At 35.0% G+C, this 22,237-nt stretch overlaps 1 protein-coding gene across 7 annotated transcripts in view; it reads left to right on the top strand.

Moving 5' to 3' along the window:
- The window catches only part of LOC145239300 (protein furry homolog-like), a 165,299-nt gene that overhangs the window by 98,031 nt on the left and 45,031 nt on the right, over positions 1–22,237 (top strand). For all 7 annotated transcript variants that reach the window (XM_080102607.1, XM_080102608.1, XM_080102605.1 and 4 more), the window contains 8 exons: positions 3,289–3,412; positions 9,944–10,039; positions 10,912–11,102; positions 11,284–11,501; positions 13,451–13,554; positions 13,638–13,768; positions 14,004–14,158; positions 21,470–21,612. In XM_080102607.1, the coding sequence (XP_079958733.1) occupies positions 3,289–3,412; positions 9,944–10,039; positions 10,912–11,102; positions 11,284–11,501; positions 13,451–13,554; positions 13,638–13,768; positions 14,004–14,158; positions 21,470–21,612 (1,162 nt within the window). The remainder of the gene's footprint in view (positions 1–3,288; positions 3,413–9,943; positions 10,040–10,911; positions 11,103–11,283; positions 11,502–13,450; positions 13,555–13,637; positions 13,769–14,003; positions 14,159–21,469; positions 21,613–22,237) is intronic.

Below are 22,237 nucleotides of genomic sequence, written 5' to 3'. Positions count from 1 at the left end.
GAATACTGACAAAACTTTTAAAGTTGGGTCAGGCTAAAGTTGTTGAAGTTTTTCCTTAAGAATCTAAAAATAACCAGAATGTTTGTTTACCATAAATCCGCACAAACGCGCGTGTGGGGATCCATTCGTTTTTGCTTGCAAAAACAATCATATGTGTAGATCAAATGATGTGTATAGTAAAATGGTAAATATCTAACAATGACTGTGCCCTATTTTTACTGTTACCAAATCGCATATGTGTGGGGACCCATTAGATTATGCTTGCAGAAACCATTATGTTGGTTTCTGCAAGCATAGGTGCCTAATATATATCCATTATAAATATTAATGGTATATGTGATACATCGTTAAATATGATGTAGTATATATAAACTGGCAATATATAGGAAAACCATTACCGTCTTTTTCCATGCATAATGCGCAAAATTGAATTAATTTATTGTCCTAAAATCTGGGGTGCGCATTATGCATGGATACAACAATTTTTGAAGAAACCCTCCCTCGAAATAAAACTTGAAACACCTTTCTTCTTTTTGTTGTCAATCGCGCATCACATTCAGCCATCCTGCCCAACACACTTAGTCAGTAAAATTCATAATTGACGACACATCGTTTGATGCGATGGTGCCTTGATGGTGTGTTATTGTCAAATATTGTTTGTTTTTTAATCTCCATCGCAGACCGGATATCATATGAAGGCCGCCATTACAGTACTAGTTTAAAAATTGACACCTAGATGGCGCTAGATATTCGAACTGGGCGGCGGAAATTCGGATCCGATGCGCAAGACATGTCAGCTATATAAAGACCGAGAGTTCCGTTTTCTACCTATTAGTTTCAAAGTTTAATTAGCAGTTTCATCAAGAAGTTATAGTATAGCATTTCAAAAGAAAGTCATTGAAGTGGCAGAAAAATTAGGCAATAGGGCAGCTGCGCGGAAATTTGATGTCAATGAAACAAACATAAGACTCTGGAGGAAGAAAAAAAATCAAATTGATACAGCGAAGGCTTCAGCAAGAGCACCTTGAAGAGGAAAGAAAGCACAGTATCCAGATGTCGAGGAACAATGAGTGGAGTTCATAGGGAAAGAAGAGCTGGTGGAATAGCCATCGGCACTATTGAGATTAGAATTTTGACTATGAAATGGATAAAAAGAGACCACCCAGATTCAAACTTCAGAGACTCTCCAAAGTGGTGCTACTTATTTATGAGGTGCAATGACATTTCAATTAGGAGGAGTACTTCAGTGGCGCAAAAATTACCACAGGACTATGAGGATAAGCTGTCAGAGTTTCAGAAATATGTAATTGGATTAAGAAAGGATTATGACTACGAGGTAAAGGATATTGCTAATGCTGATCAGACTCCACTCACGTTTGATTTACTGGCAAATCAGACCATGGCTTTCAAAGGAACAGACACTGTAACAATTAAATCGTCTGGGAACAAAAAGAACAGGTTCACTGTTATGCTAGGTGCATATGGGGATGGGAAGAAAATGCGACCCTATATAATATTCAAAAGAAAAACCCCTTCCTAAGAACGTAGTGTGGCCTTCTGGTGTGATTGTCAGGTGCCAGAGCAAAGGATGGATGGACGAGGCACTGACTAAAGACTGGCTGAAGACTGTCTGGTGCGCAAATCCATCCATCAAAAGAAAAATGCTTGTGTTGGATGCCTTCTGCTGCCACAGGATGCCAGCCATCAAGGACATCTTACAAGAAAACAGAACGGATCTCGTGATAATTCCCGGTGGTATGACATCACAGTTGCAGGTATTGGATGTCTCCTGCAACAAACCTTTCAAGACATCCATGCGGCGGCGATGGAATGAGTGGATGGCGAGTGGGCAACACCAGTTCACAGCAGAAGGTAATTTAAAGAATGTGGACCTCCTGACCATAGCCACTTGGATTAAGGAAGCGTGTGAAGAGCTTGATCCCAACATCATCATCAAGGGATTCCAAAAGTGCTGCCTCACAAACAAAATGGATGGCACCGAAGATGACATTCTATGGGAGGATCCGGTTGCACCGCGGGCTATGGAAGAGGAGGAGGAGGAAGATGAGGATTGCGTACTGGATGAGGAGATGTACGTTGATGATCAGAATCAGCTGCAAGCTTTGCAAAACTTCTTCAAAGAGTCAGATTCAGACTCTGACGATTCGTTCAATGGATTTTAGAGTATTGATTTATGTATTGTCCTCTTATTGCCATGTTGTGAAAGAATGTGTTAAGTAGTACTCGGGACAGCAATTATTGAGGTGCAAGAACGCGTTACATTGGGGTGCAAGAAGCTTTAAGAGGATTATCTTCAGTAAGTAAGATGGTAGGGTGGCAGGTCCACTTTGATAGTGAAAGGTGGCAGGTAGCTGCAATTGTACATAGTGGCAGGTTGACTCTTTGATGTAATTGATTTGTCTGTGTCAATGTGATATGTTCAAGCTAGTGTGATACTGTTGGGTTGAATAAATACTGAAAGAACAATAGTGTGTTTGTTCTGTGCTCTTGTCATTTCGCCAAAGAAGGATAATAGCCCTCTTCTCTTCTTGACTGACAATGAATGCGATAGTTTAATACAATCAGCAAATAACAAAATGCGTATTACAGGTAATATTTTATTTCACAACGCTTTGCCTTGTTCCTTTCTTCTCTGCTGTTCACTTCAGACACGCTCCATACGAACACAATGCTCTCGTATCAGACGCTTGCTCAATCACCTGCTCGTTTGCTGTCACAATGTACCCTACACAAATCCGAAACATTTCTTTGCTATCGAGTTTGCTAGCGCATGCACAATGATACCGACCGGCAGAATAACATCTAATTGTTCCCAAAGATGATATTTTTTCTGAAATAATTTAACGTTTACGGACTTAAGTGAGAGTCAAAATTTGGGTGCGTATTATACATGGGTACAGGCTTTTTTCCAGCATCGACATGCCATTTTTAGGGTGCGTATTATGCACGGAAAAAGACGGTATTTTAGTATTGTATTGTGGTTTTAAGGATGTATTACATTCCAATTTAGTACTTTCATGTGTATAGATTGTGGTATAAGATGAAATTATAGTTAGATTTTGCATTTTACTTGTTTATAAATGCTAATAAAGATGTAATAGATCAATATCCATTCTTATCATAGCACATGTTATTTACCAAAAATGGTAAAGAATATATAAATTGGAAACATATATGAATGCTTTATTTCTTGTTTCAAACTAACTTAGGTTTTTTTTTTAGTTTTGTAGTCTTTAAATTTAAAGATGTTTTTTTAAACCAATTCAGAAACAAGCAGACGTGGCCATGTGATGATATACTCCCTACAATGGCCCTAAACAATACAAGACTAAAAGGAGAGGAAGAACTTGCTCTCTTTGTGTGTAAACTTCTGGTGGTTTTTAACCAGTTGGTAAGATGTTATTGTTACAAAACTTAATTTGCAATGAAAATGTCTAAATTTCTGATTCTGAGAAAATATAGTTATTACCCTAGCCATTAAATTTATTGTGATGGGTCCAATTATTTGAAAGGAAGTCATGTATCATGTTTATTCTTGTTTTTTTTCTGTCGAACATTGATTTGTCCTGTATGTATAGCTGAACACAAAATTCATACTTAGTTGGTTTTTGCAAGGTAACTATTATGGGTCCCCTTCCATGAAAATTATTATGGACCCCCTTCTTCCTTCTATGAAGGGGACACATATTGTTTTTGTCCGTATTTTTTTTTCTGTCTACCGCTGGTTTGTTAAACGCATTTGGTCAAGAAAGAGTGCTCCAAATTTATTAAAATTTGGACAGATGTTACATATTAATCGAAATTTGATCTTCCTGAAGTTTGACTCCGAATGACCCAGCGGTTCACCCGCAGGACCCCAAAACTTAAAAATTTTAAAACGGATATACTGACTAAACTACATCATCTAGGAGTTATGTGCTCTGTTGGTTGGTGCAATGTTATGTTTTCTAAAAAAAATTCTAAGTTTTAACAGGATTTATCAATTTTTATCCCTTAAACCCCAAAATATTCGTTTCTGTCTAACGCTGGTTTGTCAAACGCATTTGGCCAAGAAAGAGTGTTTCAAATTTACACAGATGTTAGCTATTGTTTAAAACCTGATCCTCCTAAAGTTTGACCCCAAATGACCCAGCGGTTCACCCACAAGTCCCCAAAACGTAACATTTTGAAAACGGCTGTAGTGACTAAAGTACATGATCTAAGAGTTTCATGCTTTGTTGGTTGGTGCAGTGTAAGGTATTCTAAATACTTTTCTAATTTTTTATTGGATTTACCCATTTTTCACCCCTTTAACCCCGAAATAATTGTCAACCCTTAAATCCCAAAATAATCTTATTTGGTTTTAGGCCAGAAATGCAAGCCCTAATGTGCTGAAATTTCAAACAATTGTTTGCAGTAGTTTACTCGTTTAGTATTCAAAAATTTGCCTTAATCGGCCAAATAATGACTTTTACAGCCCATAGTTTGTGTACACTGTCAGTCAGACAGAAGTCCCAGGGGAGTCATTCACTGGTTTACGATTAAAACAGTTTAGTGCAGAGCGGGAGGGATCAGCTTGACGGTTTAAGAGACAGTCTTTTCAGTGATTAGAAATCAGCTGTTTTTGCGCAGAAATGCCATGTTGTTTTATAAGTTATCACTCGCACTTTCATTGAACGTTTTACGCCTAAGACGTAATTTAAATTCGATAAAAGTGCTTCGGTTTTGTAAATGTCAAGCAAAACATTGTTGATCAACATAAAGGTGAAAAAATAAACATAATTTCTTTTTATAACCGTGATAAATGGTCTTTACATTCTCGTTGTCAGCTTGGCCGCCGCATGACCACAGGTCACTAAAGGTCAACTTGTAGGTATTGCAAACACAGTTAAGATCGAATTTTCGTCACAACGTAGCTTCATTATTTTTGACAAATCAATACTCAAATATAAATTAGGCAAACCGGTATTGTTTTACACTAAGTCTGCTTGCTATTGAAAATGGTGTCAAAAGAGGTTACTAAAGGTCAGTGAGAGGTTACTAAAGCTCAATGGTAGTCGTTTTGAGAAACAAGGTTAAGTAAAAAACAATTTGTTATGTATACCTGTGCAGCAAATGGCTGTTTAATTTATAGTGTCTGTATAACTATTAAGGCTTTGTGGGAAAATTTGTTTAAAACCCGACCTTGGACGACAATATCTGGGTCGAAGCAAGAGACTAAAAGTATTTGTATTGTTTTTTTAATGTTGTTGTAATTATATGACAATAATAGTGCAAAAAGAATACTTTTTTTATCATTGGGTTAATTCTTTCTAAAAATTTGTCCTTAAGAATCTAAAAATCACCGTAACATTTGTTTACGGTAAATCCGCACAAACACGCGTATGGGGACCCATTAGTTTTTGTTTACAAAAACAATCATATGTGTAGATCAAATGATGTGTATAGTAAATTGGTAAATATAGAATAGAATATATAAAATGGAAGTATATCAGAAAGCCACTCTTCTAGTTCTTTTAAACAATGTCCGATTTAAGCATTTTGTAACTTTTCGCTGGTTTTACCCTTTTTGTCCGAAATATTTATGGGTCCCCTTCCATGAAATTTACACAGATGGTAGATATAGTTATGTAGATGTTTATCCCACTTTGTTTTTGTTGATAACCTTAGTATTTACCCCACTAGCCCCCTAAAATGGGGTTTTTTTCCGCAAAGTTTGTCCGACTCGTTTTGCCATCAAATGTTTGGTGGATGTGGCTGAAACTTATACAGATGGTAGATATAGTTATGTAAATTTGCACCCCACTTTGTTTTTGTTGATAACTCCAGTATTTACCCCGCTAGCCCTCTAAAATGGGTGAGTTTTTAAACAGTGTCAGAATTGGCTAAAATTTGGATAGCTTGTAGAGTATGCCATTTATAGGTGTCGATTGTTGTGTTCAACCCTGTAGCCTGAATATTTACCCCACAAGCCCCTAAAGTGTAAAATGTATTTGTATGTTACTGGACACCCCAAAGAAAGATTTATGTGGCGCCATAGTATTACAAGGGCAACCAGTTGTATGTTACTCGTTTGTGACTTTATGGGTTGCTTGGTGGACATTTTTGTGCCATGGCAGTTAGGGGGTTGTTAACAGCCCTATGACGTCAGAAACATTAAGGGTTGTTGCTTAAAATACCTGTAGTGGTCGAAATTTTAAACATTGGTGGATTGGGCTAAAATTGTGCAGAACTATTGATTGAGTCATTGAGGTTTCATATTTTTTAGTTTGTTTGTCGAACCCTATTAGTTACCCCACTAGTACCCTATTATGGGTGAGTTTATTAAACAGTGTCGGAATAGGCAAAATTTGGGTAGCGTGTGGACTATGCTATTTGTAGGTTTCGATTAATGTGTTTTACTTTGTAACATTTACTCAACTAGCCCCCTAAAATAAGTGATTTTTTTTAAAAAACGTCCCAATAAAATTTGCAAACTTTATTGAAGGTACTATTTTAAGTCCTCAAATGTTATAATTTGCCCTGTAGCACCACAATTTAACCAACTGGAAATTGGGTGACCCTTTTAACAATGTTTAAATTGAATGAAAATTGGACAGCTTGTAAAATTTGCTGTTCATAGGTGTCTATTTTTTGTTTTACACCATTACACCACTATTTACTCCTTCTTTACACCCAACTTTCACATGGTTATCTCTTGAAATGCATTATTTTCAACTTTGCATGTGTGGGGACTCATGAGTTTCTGCCTGCAGAAACAACTAACGTTATAAAATACGATAGTTAATGTGGGACCCAAAACAAAATAAGCATAGGAAATGTATTAATGTTTTAATATCGGTTATAGTGTATGTGCAACGACAAAATGTGCTAAGCCACCCTTCTAGTTTGTTTTGTTTTTTGTTACAACTTCTTGTCTGTACGTCATTCATTAGTTAGTTAGTTAGTTAGTTAAGTAGGTATTAGGTTTGATACCAGATGACCAGCAGTTTACTTAAAAATTGTAAATGTTTTAAATCGACTATACTTACCAAAGTAAATGATCAAGAATTTTCTTATTTGTAGGTTGGTGCATTTAAGTATTTTGAAACTTTATGTTGGATTCACTCATTTTTCACCACTTAAACCCCCAATGTTTGTTTTCAGGTTTAAATGTGCTGAAATGATAATTGTTTGGATGGTGTTTGTTGTTTAAAGTTACTACCCCAAATACGTGTTTAAGCGCCTCTACGCCCTGATAGCTACTCAATTTCCACTGGAACAATGGAAGTGATTGATTAATGGGTTGTTTGCGCTTGGCTATCACATGACAGGAGGTTGTGACAGGTTGTCATAATCATATTCCAATTTGCAAAACACAGTTAAGAATGATTTGTTGCATCTGTACAACAACATAGCTTCTTCATTTTTACATAAATTAATCTTGTCAACAGACTTAAGAATGTTTTGTCATACCAATGTCACATCATGGCTTCTTAATTTTGACATGAAATAAACTGCAAAAACAGTACTCTGGTTTTAGTATAATATAGGCAAAACGTTGTTGTTGAATAGAAAGGATTAACTGTGTGCTACCGATAACCTGGTCAAATGGTCATTCAACTTTTATTAGGCTTGGCTCATGGCCACATGGCGAGAGGCTAAAGCTAGAGATTTGGAGTACTTTTTCCTATATTTTTTTACTACTGTCGTAAATGTACATTACAATGATATAAAAAGAATATGGACAAAAACTTTCAAATTTTAGGTTGATTCTTTTTACAAATTTTTCCTTTGGAAATCTAAAAATAGTAACTACTTATTAATAATGTTATGAATTAGCATAATTGAATGTGTGGAGACCCATTTGTTTTTGCTTGGTAAAACAATCATGTTAGTAGGTCAAATGATGTACATAGTAAATCGTTACATGGAATTGTTCATTTGGCTACTGCATGAGATGTTTTTGCAGGTTATTAGTGTTGCACAACACAGTAAAAATTATTTGTGAAATATGCCAAATCTTTTTAATATTTAGGTTTTATCAAAGACGGTTTAACTGTTTCAAGTTTCAAACACACTTTATCCATCACCATCACGGCTAAAGGTTAAATTTTTGTAGGCATTGAATATATTGGTTTTCTTTCTCATGTTTACAACTAATTATGGGTCCCCTTCCCTGAAGAGACACATCTTGATTTCACTATGTTTTTTTATTTCTTTTTTCTCCAGTGAAGTTTGTCTATGCACTTTTGGCATGAAATCTTTGATGGATTTGGATGAAACTTTTACATGTGGTAGATATGGTCTTCCAGAAATGTTTGCAACATTTTTAATTTATTCAAGAGCAACCACACACAGTCGTTCGAACGTTGCGCTGCTATTCTGGGATTAGCTGTATAGTGCAATAGTTGTTTTAAAAACTTAATGCGCAGTTATCGTTGGTCTTCCTTTTACATCAATTGGCAGTTCAACAGAAGTCAATTGAGCTGTAAAATGTTGCTTCAGTGGAGACGTGCACAATAGGATATACCAGTTAAAGTTGCACACAGACCGGTTGATTTCACTATCATACCATCATTTTCCTTTTAAAAAACTCGACTTTCACATAGAAATCATCAATTTGGTTAATCACATGTTTCGTTTAAAATCAATGAGGTTATCGCTCTCAACCGGTATGTGATTAACCAGATGATTTTCTGAATGAACTGAGGGCTGTGGTTTGGGATTTTTATGCAATTAAACAGATCATAGGATTAACCGGTATGTGATTAACCGTATTTGTCTGTAATGGCGTTTTAAAATAGGTTATGTGTATGTACAATGTGCAAAGCCACCGTTCTCGTTTTTTTTCTTTTTGTCTCTGGTGAAGTTTGTCAATGCACTTTTGGCATAAAATTTGTGATGGATTTTAATGAAACTTTTACAGATGGTAGATGGGCCATTTCTTTGATTTCTAGCCCCAACATTTACCCCACTAGACAACTAAAATGGAAAATTATGGGTCCCCCTTTCATGAAAGGCAAAGACTCGATATAAAATCAGCATAGGGAATGTGTTATCCATTTAAAATAGGTTATGGTGTATGTGCAATGGTAATATTGATAATCCACCCTTCTGCATTGACCTTAATGTTAACCAACAACGTTTTGCCGGAGATATAATGAACCAAAGAACTGTTTGAATTTAAATCATCAAGGGATGAAACCTTTGACAAAACTAAAAATATGCTTGCTAACCTTAAAACACTATATAGCATTGATTTGCTAAAACATCTGATTTATTATCACCGAAAAGGCGCCTGACCATGCATGAAGCAAAGCAGAGACCTCCCGCTCTGCAGTAAACCGCCCCAATTGCACATCAGTGGGTCACTCTCTTGGGATTTTTGCTATAATGCGTGAAGGTTTACATATTTGTGGCTGCAATGATAACCACTGGACCGATCACGCTAAAATTGTAAATAAAAAACAACTGCTTAAAATTTCAGAACATTCCGGCTTATTTTTATTTGAGACTGGTATACTTAAAAACTAATATTTTGAAGTTAAGGAGTGAAAAATGAGTGAATCTAACTAAAAGTTGCAAAATACTTTTACAATGTGCCAATTAACATAAGTATTAAACTTATAGATCATGTACTTTAGTTATTAGAGCCATGTTGAAATTTCACATTTTGGGGGCCTGTGGGTGAAAGACTGGGTACTTCAGGGTCAATTTCGGGTCCTTCAGGGTCAAAAAGGATCAAATTTGGGTAACCTACTAACATGTGTGCAAATTTAAATATGTCTGTAGCACTTTTTCCTCACCAAACGTATGGAACAAACAATTGTTACACAGAAAAAACAAATAAACAATAAAAAATATGGACAAAAACAATATGTAGGGGACACATATTGTTTTTGGGAAACAGGACCCATAATTACCACAATACATTTCTTTACATTAATTAATGTATTTTCAGGTGCCGGATATGACTTTGAGTGAAAAACTGTCGAAACTAGCAATACATTTCTCAATTCATGCGATACCAGTACATTACAGGTGTCGCAGTTTACAAGTAGGTATTTAGTTATGAGTCCCCTTCCCTGAAGGGGACAAAATCTGATTATACCCATTTAGGTTTGTTTTTCTGCCATGAAGTTTGAAATTGTTTGGTGTTCCTCAAGAAATTTGTTAGTTTGATTAGTTTTCCATACAACACCTTTTCAAAATCACTGGCTTTATACAACAGGAGTAATAGCTTTTTTGTGAAAGTAATTATCTACTATCCTCAGTTCGAATGTTCCATTGTGATTTGCTTCGTTTCTTGTTGTGTAATAATGTCATTGCTTGGGCCTGTTGCCACTTAAGTACAGTACAGCAGTTGAGTGTGAGCTTGTTTACTTTTTGCCAACTTTCCTTTTGGTGTTTTGCAAGATTATTTTAATCCTTTGGAAGCTATTTTGGGTTGTAAAATATTGTGTTTAACCCTGTAGCCCAAGATTTGAAATTGGACAAATTTCTTGTTTCAATTAAATAAGATTTAGATAGTTTGTACTTTATATAGAATATTTATTTGAGCATAGTACCGATCACTGTGTTTGACCTTAGAACACTAAGCTTTTTCATGGCTATCACTTGAAATCCATTATTTACAGCTTTGTATTTGTGAAGACCCATGAACAAACTAAGGTTAAAAAACAGTTACTAATATGGGTCGCAAAATAAAAAAAGGATAGGGAATATATTAACATAAAAAAGTAGGTCTTAGTGTATGTGCAATTGCTAAATGTGCAAAGCAAAATAAACCCAGAACAACTGGTACAAAGGAAAACATAAACCTTTAGACTCTTTGATAGCTATTGTAGATTTATACAACAAAAACTTGAAACAGTTATTTGAAGATGTCTGTATTAGAAATCAACACACCAGTTATGTTTGTTTTTCAAGGTGTTTCGTGCAATTGGAATTCCTCTGTCCCCCAAAAATATTTGTTCTATTGCCTATTCTTTATCACTGGCGCATTCTGAAAGTAATTATAAATTGCAAAGCCTAAAGGTTGAAATTTTACAAACACTTCAGCATTCATGTGATGCCATATTGAAATGTTTTTCAAGAACGAAAAGCGGAGTAGTTTCAAGGTAAAAACAAAACACTAAAACATAGAAACAATTAATATTTAGGTTTTAAACATTTGTGTTTGCTATTGCCATATTTAAACAAGTATTGTAAAATTTATATTAGGTCACAATTAAAACGGTTAGTGTATTTTAATAGGATACCGTCTTTTTAATCATATAATTTGTAGTAGAAATTGTTTAGAAAAACTAATCCATTCAAGTTGGCAAGTTCAACTGATGCGACAGATTCCAAACTGAATGATAAAGCTCTGGGAAAAATCCCTTATAATAAAAATGGGTCATCACGCCGAACAGTTAAATCTCATTCTCACAAGCGGTCTGGATCTGTGACACTAAAGTCTAAAATATTGGAAACACCTATGCATATTGATGATGTTTGCATAGCTACTGATGGAAAAGGTATGTTGAAATAATGATTGTTATCATTCTTATGTTCTGAAGGAATCTTAATTTTGTTTTGTTTTTTTACTTCAATGGAGTTTGTCTTTGCATTTTGGGCATAAAATCTACGATGGAGTGATGAAACTTTGACTAGCCCCAGTGGTTACCGCCATAACCCCTAAACTGCAAAAAAATTTATGCATTTTGTGTGCTGCTTGTCATCACAATCGATAAGGTTCTGTGGTGTAACAAGCAAACTCACAAAGGCAACCAATTATATGATAATGCTGTGTGCATGTACTTGCATAAAACAGTGGCTATTTTTGCAGATGACTGTCAGGGAGTGTTAACACCTTTATGATGCCAGAAGCATCAACAGTGTCTGCTTAAATCAATTTTTTTGTAATAATGTTCCAATTAGATATTAGATATTTATTCCACCTGCCACCTAACATTGATGATGAAATTTTTTTAAAAATGATGAAATTTAGGCACCTTATAAAATACACCATTTTCTAGGTTTCATTGGTTGTGTTTTAGGCTGAAGCCCCACTGTTTGCCCCACTAACTGCTTAAATGATTAAAATTTGTAAACAAGGTCAAAAGTGGATGACATTTGTTTGTGGAATATGCCATTTTAAAGTGTCAGTTGTTGTGTGTCTTCCTTCAACCATCTAAAAGGGGAGAGATATTTTAAACAACTTCTTAATTAAATCAAAAATGATAATTTTTGCTGTTTTAAGTGAAGTTTGTTATGTTACACCCTTTAGCTCTACCATTTACCCCATCTGCCTAATGTCAGGATTGAATTAAGATTTGGATAGTTTGTACTTCTCATAGCTTGATTATGTTTTCAGAATTTCGTTTATTATGTTTGATGGTACAACACCAAACTTTCTCAAGGTTGTCTCATGAATCATGTTATTTAAATTTACATGTGTGGGAACCGATAGGCAAAAACAAATACTGGTCATAAAGAATGTAGACTAATATGGATACCAATTGGAAAGAAGTATAAACAGAAATATAAACATTTCAAAATTGGTGATATTGTGCTAAGCAACCTTTTAGTTATTGTTTATTATGGGTCCCCTTCCCTTTGGCTGAAACTTACACAGATGGTAGATATAGGTATGTAGATATGCATCCCACTTTGTTTTTGTTGATAACCCTATTTATCCTGCTAGCCCCCTAAAATGGGTGAGTTTGTAAACAGTGTCAGAATTGGTTGAAATTCTGAAATTAGCTTGCAGAGTATGCCATTTATATGTGTCGATTGTTGTGTTCAGTCCTGTAGCCCGAACATTTACCCCACAAGTCCCCCAAAGTGTAAATTGTATGTAACTGGGCAACACAAACGAAAGATTTCTGTGGCGCAATAGTGTTACAAAGGCAAGGAGTTGTATGTTACTCGTTTGTGACTTTGTGGATTGCTTGGTGAACGTTTTTGCAACATGGCAGTTAGGGGGTTGTTAACAGCCATATGACGTCAGAAGCATCAACGGTTATTGCTCAAAACAGCTCTAGTGATCGAAATTTTAAACATAGGCAGATTGGGCTGAAATTTTGCAGTACTATTGATCGAGTCATTGAGGTTTCATATTTTTTTAGTTCAGTGTGAAACCCCATTAGTTACCCTACTAGCCCCCTAAAATGGGTAAGTTTATAAAACAGTGTCGTAATTGGCTAAAATTTGGGTAGCATGTGGACTATGGTTATCTCTTTATTTTTAACTTTACATGTGTGGGGACCCATGAGTTTCTGCCTGCAGAAACAACTAAGGTTATAAAAGACGATGGCTAATATGGGACCCAATACAAAATAAGCATAGGAAATATATTTATGTTTCAAAATAAGTTATAGTGTAAATGCAACGACAAAATGTGCTAAGCCACCCTTCTAGTTTTTTTATCTATGCAATGACATCAGCTTTAATGATTGTTCATACTATTCCTTCAAATTTTTAGCTCTATCAATAGAAGAGAAAGTGGAAAAACCCAGTGTGTATCTTTCCAGTAAATCTAGTTTTATTTCACAAGATTTGGACATAGAAAAACAGTCAATACTACAGGTAAACACAACTTTCTGCGCAATAAATGTATAATACAAAAAATACTATATATATATATATATTACAAAGTGATTCTTTTCCAGATTTTTTGGATTGCTGCTGTAGTTCTTGAGTCAGAATTTGAATTCGAATACCTATTGGGTATAAAAATAATTTCGAACATTCTAACGCATCTGCCATTGGATACATATAATTGGAGTTTAAATTGCAATGAGTTAGTGCATTTTTGTTTTGCTTTATTGTTTGATTTTTCTTATCTTGACTTCAGTGCTCATAGTCAACCTGTAAATTTTTGGCAGTCAGAAACTGTCCATGTAACAATGTGTTTTTTTGTGTTATATGTAAAAATGATATCTAGTGAGATAAAATTAATTAAAAGTAGGCATAATTTCCTTTAGGATTTTCTTCTGCCCAAAATTGTTATCAATAATAATTTAATCCTTGTTTAGGTATGTTAAGACATTTCAATGGAACTCATTTCAAGGACTTCAACCTCTACTTTTTAAAGGACTCTTGTCAGCACATACATTTGATTTGTCATTTTCTGCTTTATCTTGTCTTACAACATTAACTCATTTGCCTGTTGTATCTACTAAAGGACAAGGTATTAGTCACACTTGTTTTTGTGTGTGTCCTTGCACCAATTTCCTGCTTACTGTAGTGCAAAAATTGTTGGTTAATGCTATTTTTAGACATAAAGATAAAAGTCACCAAATAACTGATCCAGAGCAGGATTTTTTCAACTGGTTGGATCCCTCTGATATCATTATGGGTCCCCTTCCCTGATGTTTGTTTTTTTTCTCCGGTGAAGTTTGTCCATGCACTTTTGCCCTGAAATCTTTGGTGAATTTGGATGAAATTTTCACAGATAGTAGATATGGTTATGTAGACATGCCATTTGTTTTGTTTGACTCGATAGCCCCAGTATTTACCTCGTTAGCCCCCTAAAATGGGTGAAATTTTAAACAATGTCCGAATTGGATGAAATTTGGACAGTTTGTTCATTTTGTCATAATAAGCTGTAAATAGTTGTGCTTCACCCTGTAGCCCCAATATTTACCCCACCAGCCCCCTAAAATGGGTGAATTTTTTAAACAATGTCTGAATTGGATGAAATTTGGACAGTTTGTTTATTTTGCCATAATTAGCTGTCTATAGTTGTGTTTCACCCTGTAGCCCATTGTTTACCCTACTAATCCCCTAAAATCGGTGAATTTTTTAAACAATGCCTGACTTGGATGAAATTCAGACAGATTGTTCATTTTGCCATTTATAGGTGTTGATTGTTTTGTTTCACCCGGTTGCCCCACTAACCCCTAAAATTGGTAATTTTTGCAAACAATTGCCGAATTGAATGCAACTTGTGTAGTTTGTGCCTCATATAGCATAATTATTTCTGCAGACTTTTTTGGCCCTGTTTTGACTCATAGCACCAAAATTTATTACAGTTATTTCATGAAATGCATTATTTACAACTTTGCATGTATGGGGGACCCATGGGTTTCTGCTTGCAGAAACAACTAAGGTTATATAATACAGTGGCTGATTTGAGACCCATTACGAAATAAGTGAAGTTTGTATATGTGCTAAGAAATAGGTCACAGTGTATGTGCAATGGCAATATGTGCTAAGCCACGCTAGTTTATTATGGGTCCTCTTCCCTGAAGGGGAAGCATCTTGATTTCACTCAGATTTTTTTTCTCTGGTGAAGTTTGTCCATGCACTTTTTGCATAAATGTTTGGTGGATTTGGATTAAATTTTTAAACCCCATTATGTATTAGAATTAAATGAAACTTGGACAGCTTGTAGAATTTGTCATTTATAGGTGTTAATTGTTGTGTTTAACCATGTAGTCCCAATATTTACCCCATTAACCCCTATAGCGTTAACATTTACCCAACCAGTTTTTTATACATTGTCGGAATAAAACAAAATTTGGATAGTTTGTAGAATTTGCTATTTGTAGGTGTTAAATGTTGTATTTACTTTATTTTCCCACTATTTACCCCTTCTTTCCTATAAATAGAACACTAAATAGGGCAACTTCAAACAATGTGTGAATTGAATCAGATTTGCATAGTTTGTACTTTTAGTAGCATGATTATTTAAGCCAAGAACAGACAACCAGGTTTTCTTACAACACCAAACTTACTGATGGTTATCTCTTGCAATGCGCAGATTGGTAGATATAGTTATGTAGATGCCATTTGTATCGTTTGACTCGATAGACCCGGTATTTACCCCGCTAGCCCCCAAAGTCTGAAACGTTGTTGCAGCGCACCACAAACGAAAGGTTTCTGTGGTGTTACAAGGGCAACCAGACATTTGTTCCACTATTTTCCTTTTCTTTGTTTTAAAAAATAGTACTAAATCGGACAAAGTTTAAGCATTGTCCAAATCAAAACTGTTTTGTATAGTTTGCACTTTACATTGCATGATTGATTAAGCCCAATCTCGATCACTGTGTTTTGCTTACAACACCCGACTTTCTTATGGTTATCTCTTGAAATGAATTATTAACAACTTCGCATGTGTGGGGACCCATGAGTATCTGCCTGCAGAAACAACAAGGTTATAAAAGACAGGGGCTAATATGGGACCCAATTAAAATAAGTATAGGGAACATATTAACGTATCATAAAGGTTTTAGTGTAAATGTTCCACTAAGTCAGAAATAGACAATCTACACAGTGTAGATTAGCATCCAGGATGATCATTTTTAGCTTTACCAGTTATTAAGGTCAGAAATACAAGTCCTAAAATATGCTGAAAATTGAAATTATATATTTGTTTGCAGTGGGTTTCTTGTTTGTTTCCTGCCCATAATATGACAGAAAGACGGACAAAAGTCCCTGGAGTGATTTTCTGGTTTACAGTTGTGTTGGTTTAATGCAGAGTGGAAGGTATCTGTTTTATGCTGAGATGGGCATTTTACTAGGCAGTCAATTAGAAATCAGCTATTTTTGTGCAGCAGTGCTATGTGATTTTATCATGTTAGTGCGGCAGTTTCAGTTTTGACAAAGGTTTGATACCTTGGATGTGTCCAGTAGCCATAATACATGGTTATTATCAGTTTGGCCAATGTCCGATGAGAGGTCATTGAAGGTCAACTCGTAGGTATCGCAGAACACAATTAAGAATGATTCTTTTCTCACAACGTAGCTTCTTTATTTTTGACTAAAGAATTCCAGAAACAATACCTTAGTTTTACACAAATTAGGCAAAAAGTTATAGTTGAACACAGAGGACTTAGTTTGTGTCAAAAGTTCATTAAACATTTGTTTGGAGAGACTAGTATAAGTTAACAGTTTAGCCAAACAAAGTTTATTCGATATATCTTCTTCATTATGGGTCATGTAGGGGACACATATTTTTTTGTCCGTATTTTTTTCTTTTTGTGTGTAACGATTGTTTGGTCAAGAAAGAGTGCTTCAAATTTGTACAAATGCTAGTTATTAATCCGAATTTGATCCTTCTGAAGTTGGACCCCGAATGACCCAGCAGTTCACCACAGGCCCCCCAAAAGGTAAAATATTTAAAATGGCTGTACTGACTAAAGCAGGGCTTCTCAAACTGTGGGTCGCGACCCCAATTGGGGTTATGGAATTTAATTTTGGTGTCGCAGAACATTTTGCCTTATCATATCAGTCACAATAAATGGTATACATGCGTACATTTATTGTTTACACATCATTACCGTGTAGAAGCTATACCAGGGGTGCACAACCTTGTGACCGTACAAAAAAGAATTTGTGCGGCCGTGAACATATTTATTAGAATATATATTCTGGCGGCCGTGACATAAATAAAAACTCTTTTGCCAAATATTTTGATTTTCAAACTGCACTAAACACATGATGTTTTAATTTAAAGCCAGTACATTTCACAACATGGGCCTTGATGTAGACTTAGTTCCACCATCCATTCATCAGGATTTTGAGTTACATCTAAATAACAACACTCTAGTTTTGAAGAATATTTAAAGTGTAAAGGATTATAGTGATTTAATATTTATGGGTCCCCTTCCCTGAAACCCATGAGTTTCTGCCTGCTGAAACAACTAAGGTTATAAAAGATGATGGCTAATATGGGACCCAATACAAAATAAGCATAGGAAATATATTTATGTTTTAAAATAGGTTATAGTGTAAATTCAAAGACAAAATGTGCTAAGCCACCCTTCTAGTTATACATACTAAAACTACTTTTTATCTGTTATTTTATCCTACTGCACATGACAAACAAAACTAGGCCACAAGAAAGAGTGCTTTAAATTTATTCAAATTTACACAGATGTTAGCTATTGTTTAAAACCTGATCCTCCTAAAGATCAACGTAAAGGTGAAAAATTAAACATACTTTTTTATATAGCCGTGATAAATGGTCTTTAAATTCTCGTTGTCAGCTTGGCCGCTGCACGACCACAGGTCACTAAAGGTCAACTTGTAGGTATTGCAAACACAGTTAAGATCGAATTTTCGTCACAGTGTAGCTTCATTATTTTTGACAAATCAATACTCAAATATAAATTGGGCAAACCGGTATTGTTTTACACTAAGTCTGCTTGCTATCGAAAATGGTGTCAAAAGAGGTTACTAAAGGTCAGTGAGAGGTTACTAAAGCTCAATGGTAGTCGTTTTGCGAAACAAAGTTAAGTAAAAAACAATTTGTTATGTATACCTGTGCAGCAAATGGCTGTTTAATTTATAGTGTCTGTAATATAACTATTAAGGCTTTGTAGGAAAATTTGTTTAAAACCCGACCTTGGACGACAATATCTGGGTCGAAGCAAGAGATTAAATTGAAGTATTTTGTATCGTTTTTTTACTGTTTTTGTAATTATATGACAATAATAGTGCAAAAAGAATACAAACAACTTTTTTTATTGTTGGTTAAATGCTTTCTAAAAAAATTTTCCTAAAGAATCTAAAAATCACCACAACATTTGTTTACCGTAAATCCGCACAAACACGCGTGTGGGGACCCATTAGGTTTTGTTTGCAAAAACAATCGTATGTGTAGATCAAATGATGTGTATAGTAAATTGGTAAATATCGTATAGAATATATAAAATGGAAGTATATCAGAAAGCCACTCTTCTAGTTGAGTCATTGAGGTTTCATATTTTTTTAGTTTCTGTGTCAAACCCCTTTAGTTGCCCTACTAGCCCCCTAAAATCGGTCAGTTTTTAAGACAATGTCCGAATTGCCTGAAATTTGGTTAGCATGTGTACTATGCTATTTGTAGGTTTCGATTGATGTGTTTTACATTGTAGCCCCAACATTTACTCAACTAGACGCCCAAAAAATAAGTGAATTTTTTTAAAAAAACGTCCTAATTATATGAAATTTGCAAAGTCTATCTACTCCTTCTTTTCTTTAAAAAGGATTTTAAATAGGACATACTTCAAACATTACCTTGGGTGAATCTGATTTGTATAGTTTGTACTCTGCATAGTATTATTATTTCAGCCCAGTGCCGATCACTGTGTTTTACCTTACAACACCCAACTTTCTCATGGTTATCTCTTAAAATGAATTATTTTCAACTTTGCATGTGTGGGGACCCATGAGTTTCTGCCTGCAGAAACAACTAAGGTTATAGAAGACAGTGGCTAATATGGGACCCAATATAAAATAAGCATAGGAAATATATTAATGTTTTAAAATATGTTATAGTGTAAATGCAACGACAAATTGTGCTAAGCCACCCTTCTAGTTTGTTTAGTATTTAAAATCTTGTAATAATCGGCCAAATAGTTACCTTTAATATGTGTACACTGTTAGTTAGATAGTAGTCCCAAGGAAGTAATTCAATGATTTATGATTAAGGCGGTTTAATGCAGAGCAGGATTGCTCAGGTTAACATCCGGACAGACATTTTACAAGACAGTCGTTTGGGTGATTAGAAATCAGCTGTTTTTGCTAGCAATGCTAAGACGTTTCATTAAGTTGACACATGCATTTTCAGTTCTGGCGAAGGTTTCGCACCTAACACGTGATTTAAACGCGGTAAACAGACTTTGGTTTTGTATGTGTAAAGCAAAACATATTGATTTTACTCGATTTGTTTTATTTTTCTGTTGTTGTTTTTTCGAAATGTTTGTCCGACTCGTTTTTCCATCAAATGTTTGATGCATTTGGATGAAATTTACACATATGGTAGATACAGTTATGTAGATGTGCATTACACTTTGATTTTGTTAATAACCCCAGTATTTACCCCGATAGCCTCCTAAAATGGGTCAGTTTGTAAACAGTGTCGGAATTGGCTAAAATGCGGATAGCTCGTAGAGTATGACATTTACAGGTGTCGATTGTTGTGTTCAACCCTGTAGCCCCAACATTTACCCCACAAGCCCCCAAAGTGTAAAACGTATTTGTATGTTACTGGGCACCACAAACGAAATATTTATGTGGCGCAATAGTGCTACAAGGGCAACCAGTTGTATGTTGCTCGTTTGTGGGTTGCTTTGTGGAAGTTTTTGCGCTGTGGCAGTTGGGGGGTTGTTAACAGCCCTATGACGTCAGAAGCATTAACCTCTAGTGGTCGAAATTTTAAACATTGGTGGATTGGGCTGAAATTTTGCAGTATTATTGATTGAGTCATTGAGGTTTCATATTTTTTTAGTTTGTGTGTCAAACCCCATTAGTTACCCTACTAGCCCCCTAAAATAGGTCAGTTTTTTAAACAATGTGGGAATTGGCTAAAATTTGGACAACTTGCAGAAATTACCATTCATAGGAGCGGATTGTTGTGTTTAACCTTGTAGCCCCAATTTCACCCCAATAGCCCCCTAAAATGGGTGAGTTCATTAAACCATGTCGGAATTGGCTAAAATTTGGGTGGCATGTGGACTTTGCTATTTGTAGGTTTCAATTATTGTGTTTTACCTTGTAAACAAGTGAATTTAAAAAAAACGTCCTAATTATATGAAATTTGCAAAGTTTATTGAACATACTATTTTAGGTGTTTACCCCATTGTGCCACTATTTACTCCTTCTTTTCTTTAAAAATAAGGTTAAATAGGACATACTTCAAACAATATCTTGGGTGAATCCGATTTATATAGTTTGTACTCTACATAGTATTAGTATTTAAGCCCAGTGCCGACCACTGTGTTTTACCTTACAACCCCCTGAATTTCTCATGGTTAACTCTTGAAATGCATTAACTTTGCATGTGTGGAGACCCATGAGTTTCTGCCTGCAGAAACAACTAAGGTTATAAAGCCAGTGGCTAATATGGGACCCAATACAAAATAGCATAGGAAATATAATAATGTTTTAACATAGGTTATAGCGTAAATGCAATAACCAAATTTGCTAAGCCACCCTTCTAGTTGTTCAACATAAAGATGAAAAAATAAACTTGACTTTTTCATGACAACAAGGTCAACTTGTCTGTATTACATACACAGTTAAGAACGATTTTTCTGTGCTTTGGTGCAGAGTGATTGATGTGTAAATTTTGTGAAACACAGTAAAATGTGTCATTTCTTTGCTACCACATGGGTTTTGTAGCTGTAAATTTATTCCTTGCTTTTAACTAGTATATTTTTCTTTATCTTGAAACATCAGTGCCATTTGCATGCCCTCATGTTTGGTTGACCTTTCGTTTTTGCTTATAGAAACAATCGGGCTGTTAAATGCCAAATAAATATGCAGAACCAATTATGATTAGATGACAAACTTACACATAAGATGAAAAACATATATTCAATTAATATATAGCAAATGGTATATGTGGTTAAGTACTATATTAGATGTGGTTTATATGAATGAAAAATATATATGCCACCTTTTTAGTTAAGGGCTGCCACCAACACTGTTGGATAACAAAATTTTTCCTTTGATGTTAAGATATACTACAGTTTCCTCATATTGTAAATTTTAATTGTATGTTTTTGTGCAGGAAATGCATTTGCAACAAATGTCATTCTTCTTCTTCCCTATTTGGTTTCCAAGTTTAATTCTCCGGACCATGCTTGTTGTGACTGTGCTCAAAACATTGCACAAGTCTGTGTTGTTGATTTCAATGATCACATAAAACTTCAGGTCAGAATTATTGTTGTCACCAGTATATGCTACATATGGTTGGTTTAACCACTTACAAATCGGCAATTTAAATTGGTGTGATACTTTTAAATTGGTGTGATTCTAGATATAGTTATCTGGATGTGTCATCCGTTTGTTTGACTTTATATCATACCAAAACCGTTAACAGGTTTACGAATTCACTAACAGTAACATGTTCATGCACCAGATGCCACTGGTGTTTCAATTTAAAAAACTGACCAAATGGATAGTAGTTTTGGTCAGTTTGAATGTAGATTTGGTAAATTCTTACACAGTGTTTGAATTGTATTAAATTGACACAATTTGTAGACTATGCCATTTTGGGTGTCAATTGTTTCACTGAGCCTTCATTATTTATCGTTTAAAATTAATGAATTTATAAGCAGTATCTGAATTGGATGAAATTCGAATGTCATGTAGAAAAGTATATGGTTCCCCTTCTCTTAAAGGGACACATTTTGATTTTACTCAAGTTTTTTTAATTTTGTTTTTTCTCGCAGTTTGTCCACCGCCTTTTGCAATGCAATTTTTGATAGATTTAAATGAAACATTTACAGATTGTAGATGTGACATTTGACTTAATAGCCACAGCATTTACCCCCTA

The sequence above is a fragment of the Phallusia mammillata genome, chromosome 7 (genome assembly GCF_965637545.1).
Source record: "Phallusia mammillata chromosome 7, kaPhaMamm4.hap1.1, whole genome shotgun sequence".
Taxonomy (NCBI): domain Eukaryota; kingdom Metazoa; phylum Chordata; class Ascidiacea; order Phlebobranchia; family Ascidiidae; genus Phallusia; species Phallusia mammillata.
Note: the sequence above shows the minus strand (reverse complement) of the source record. Positions and strands in the feature narration are given on the sequence as shown.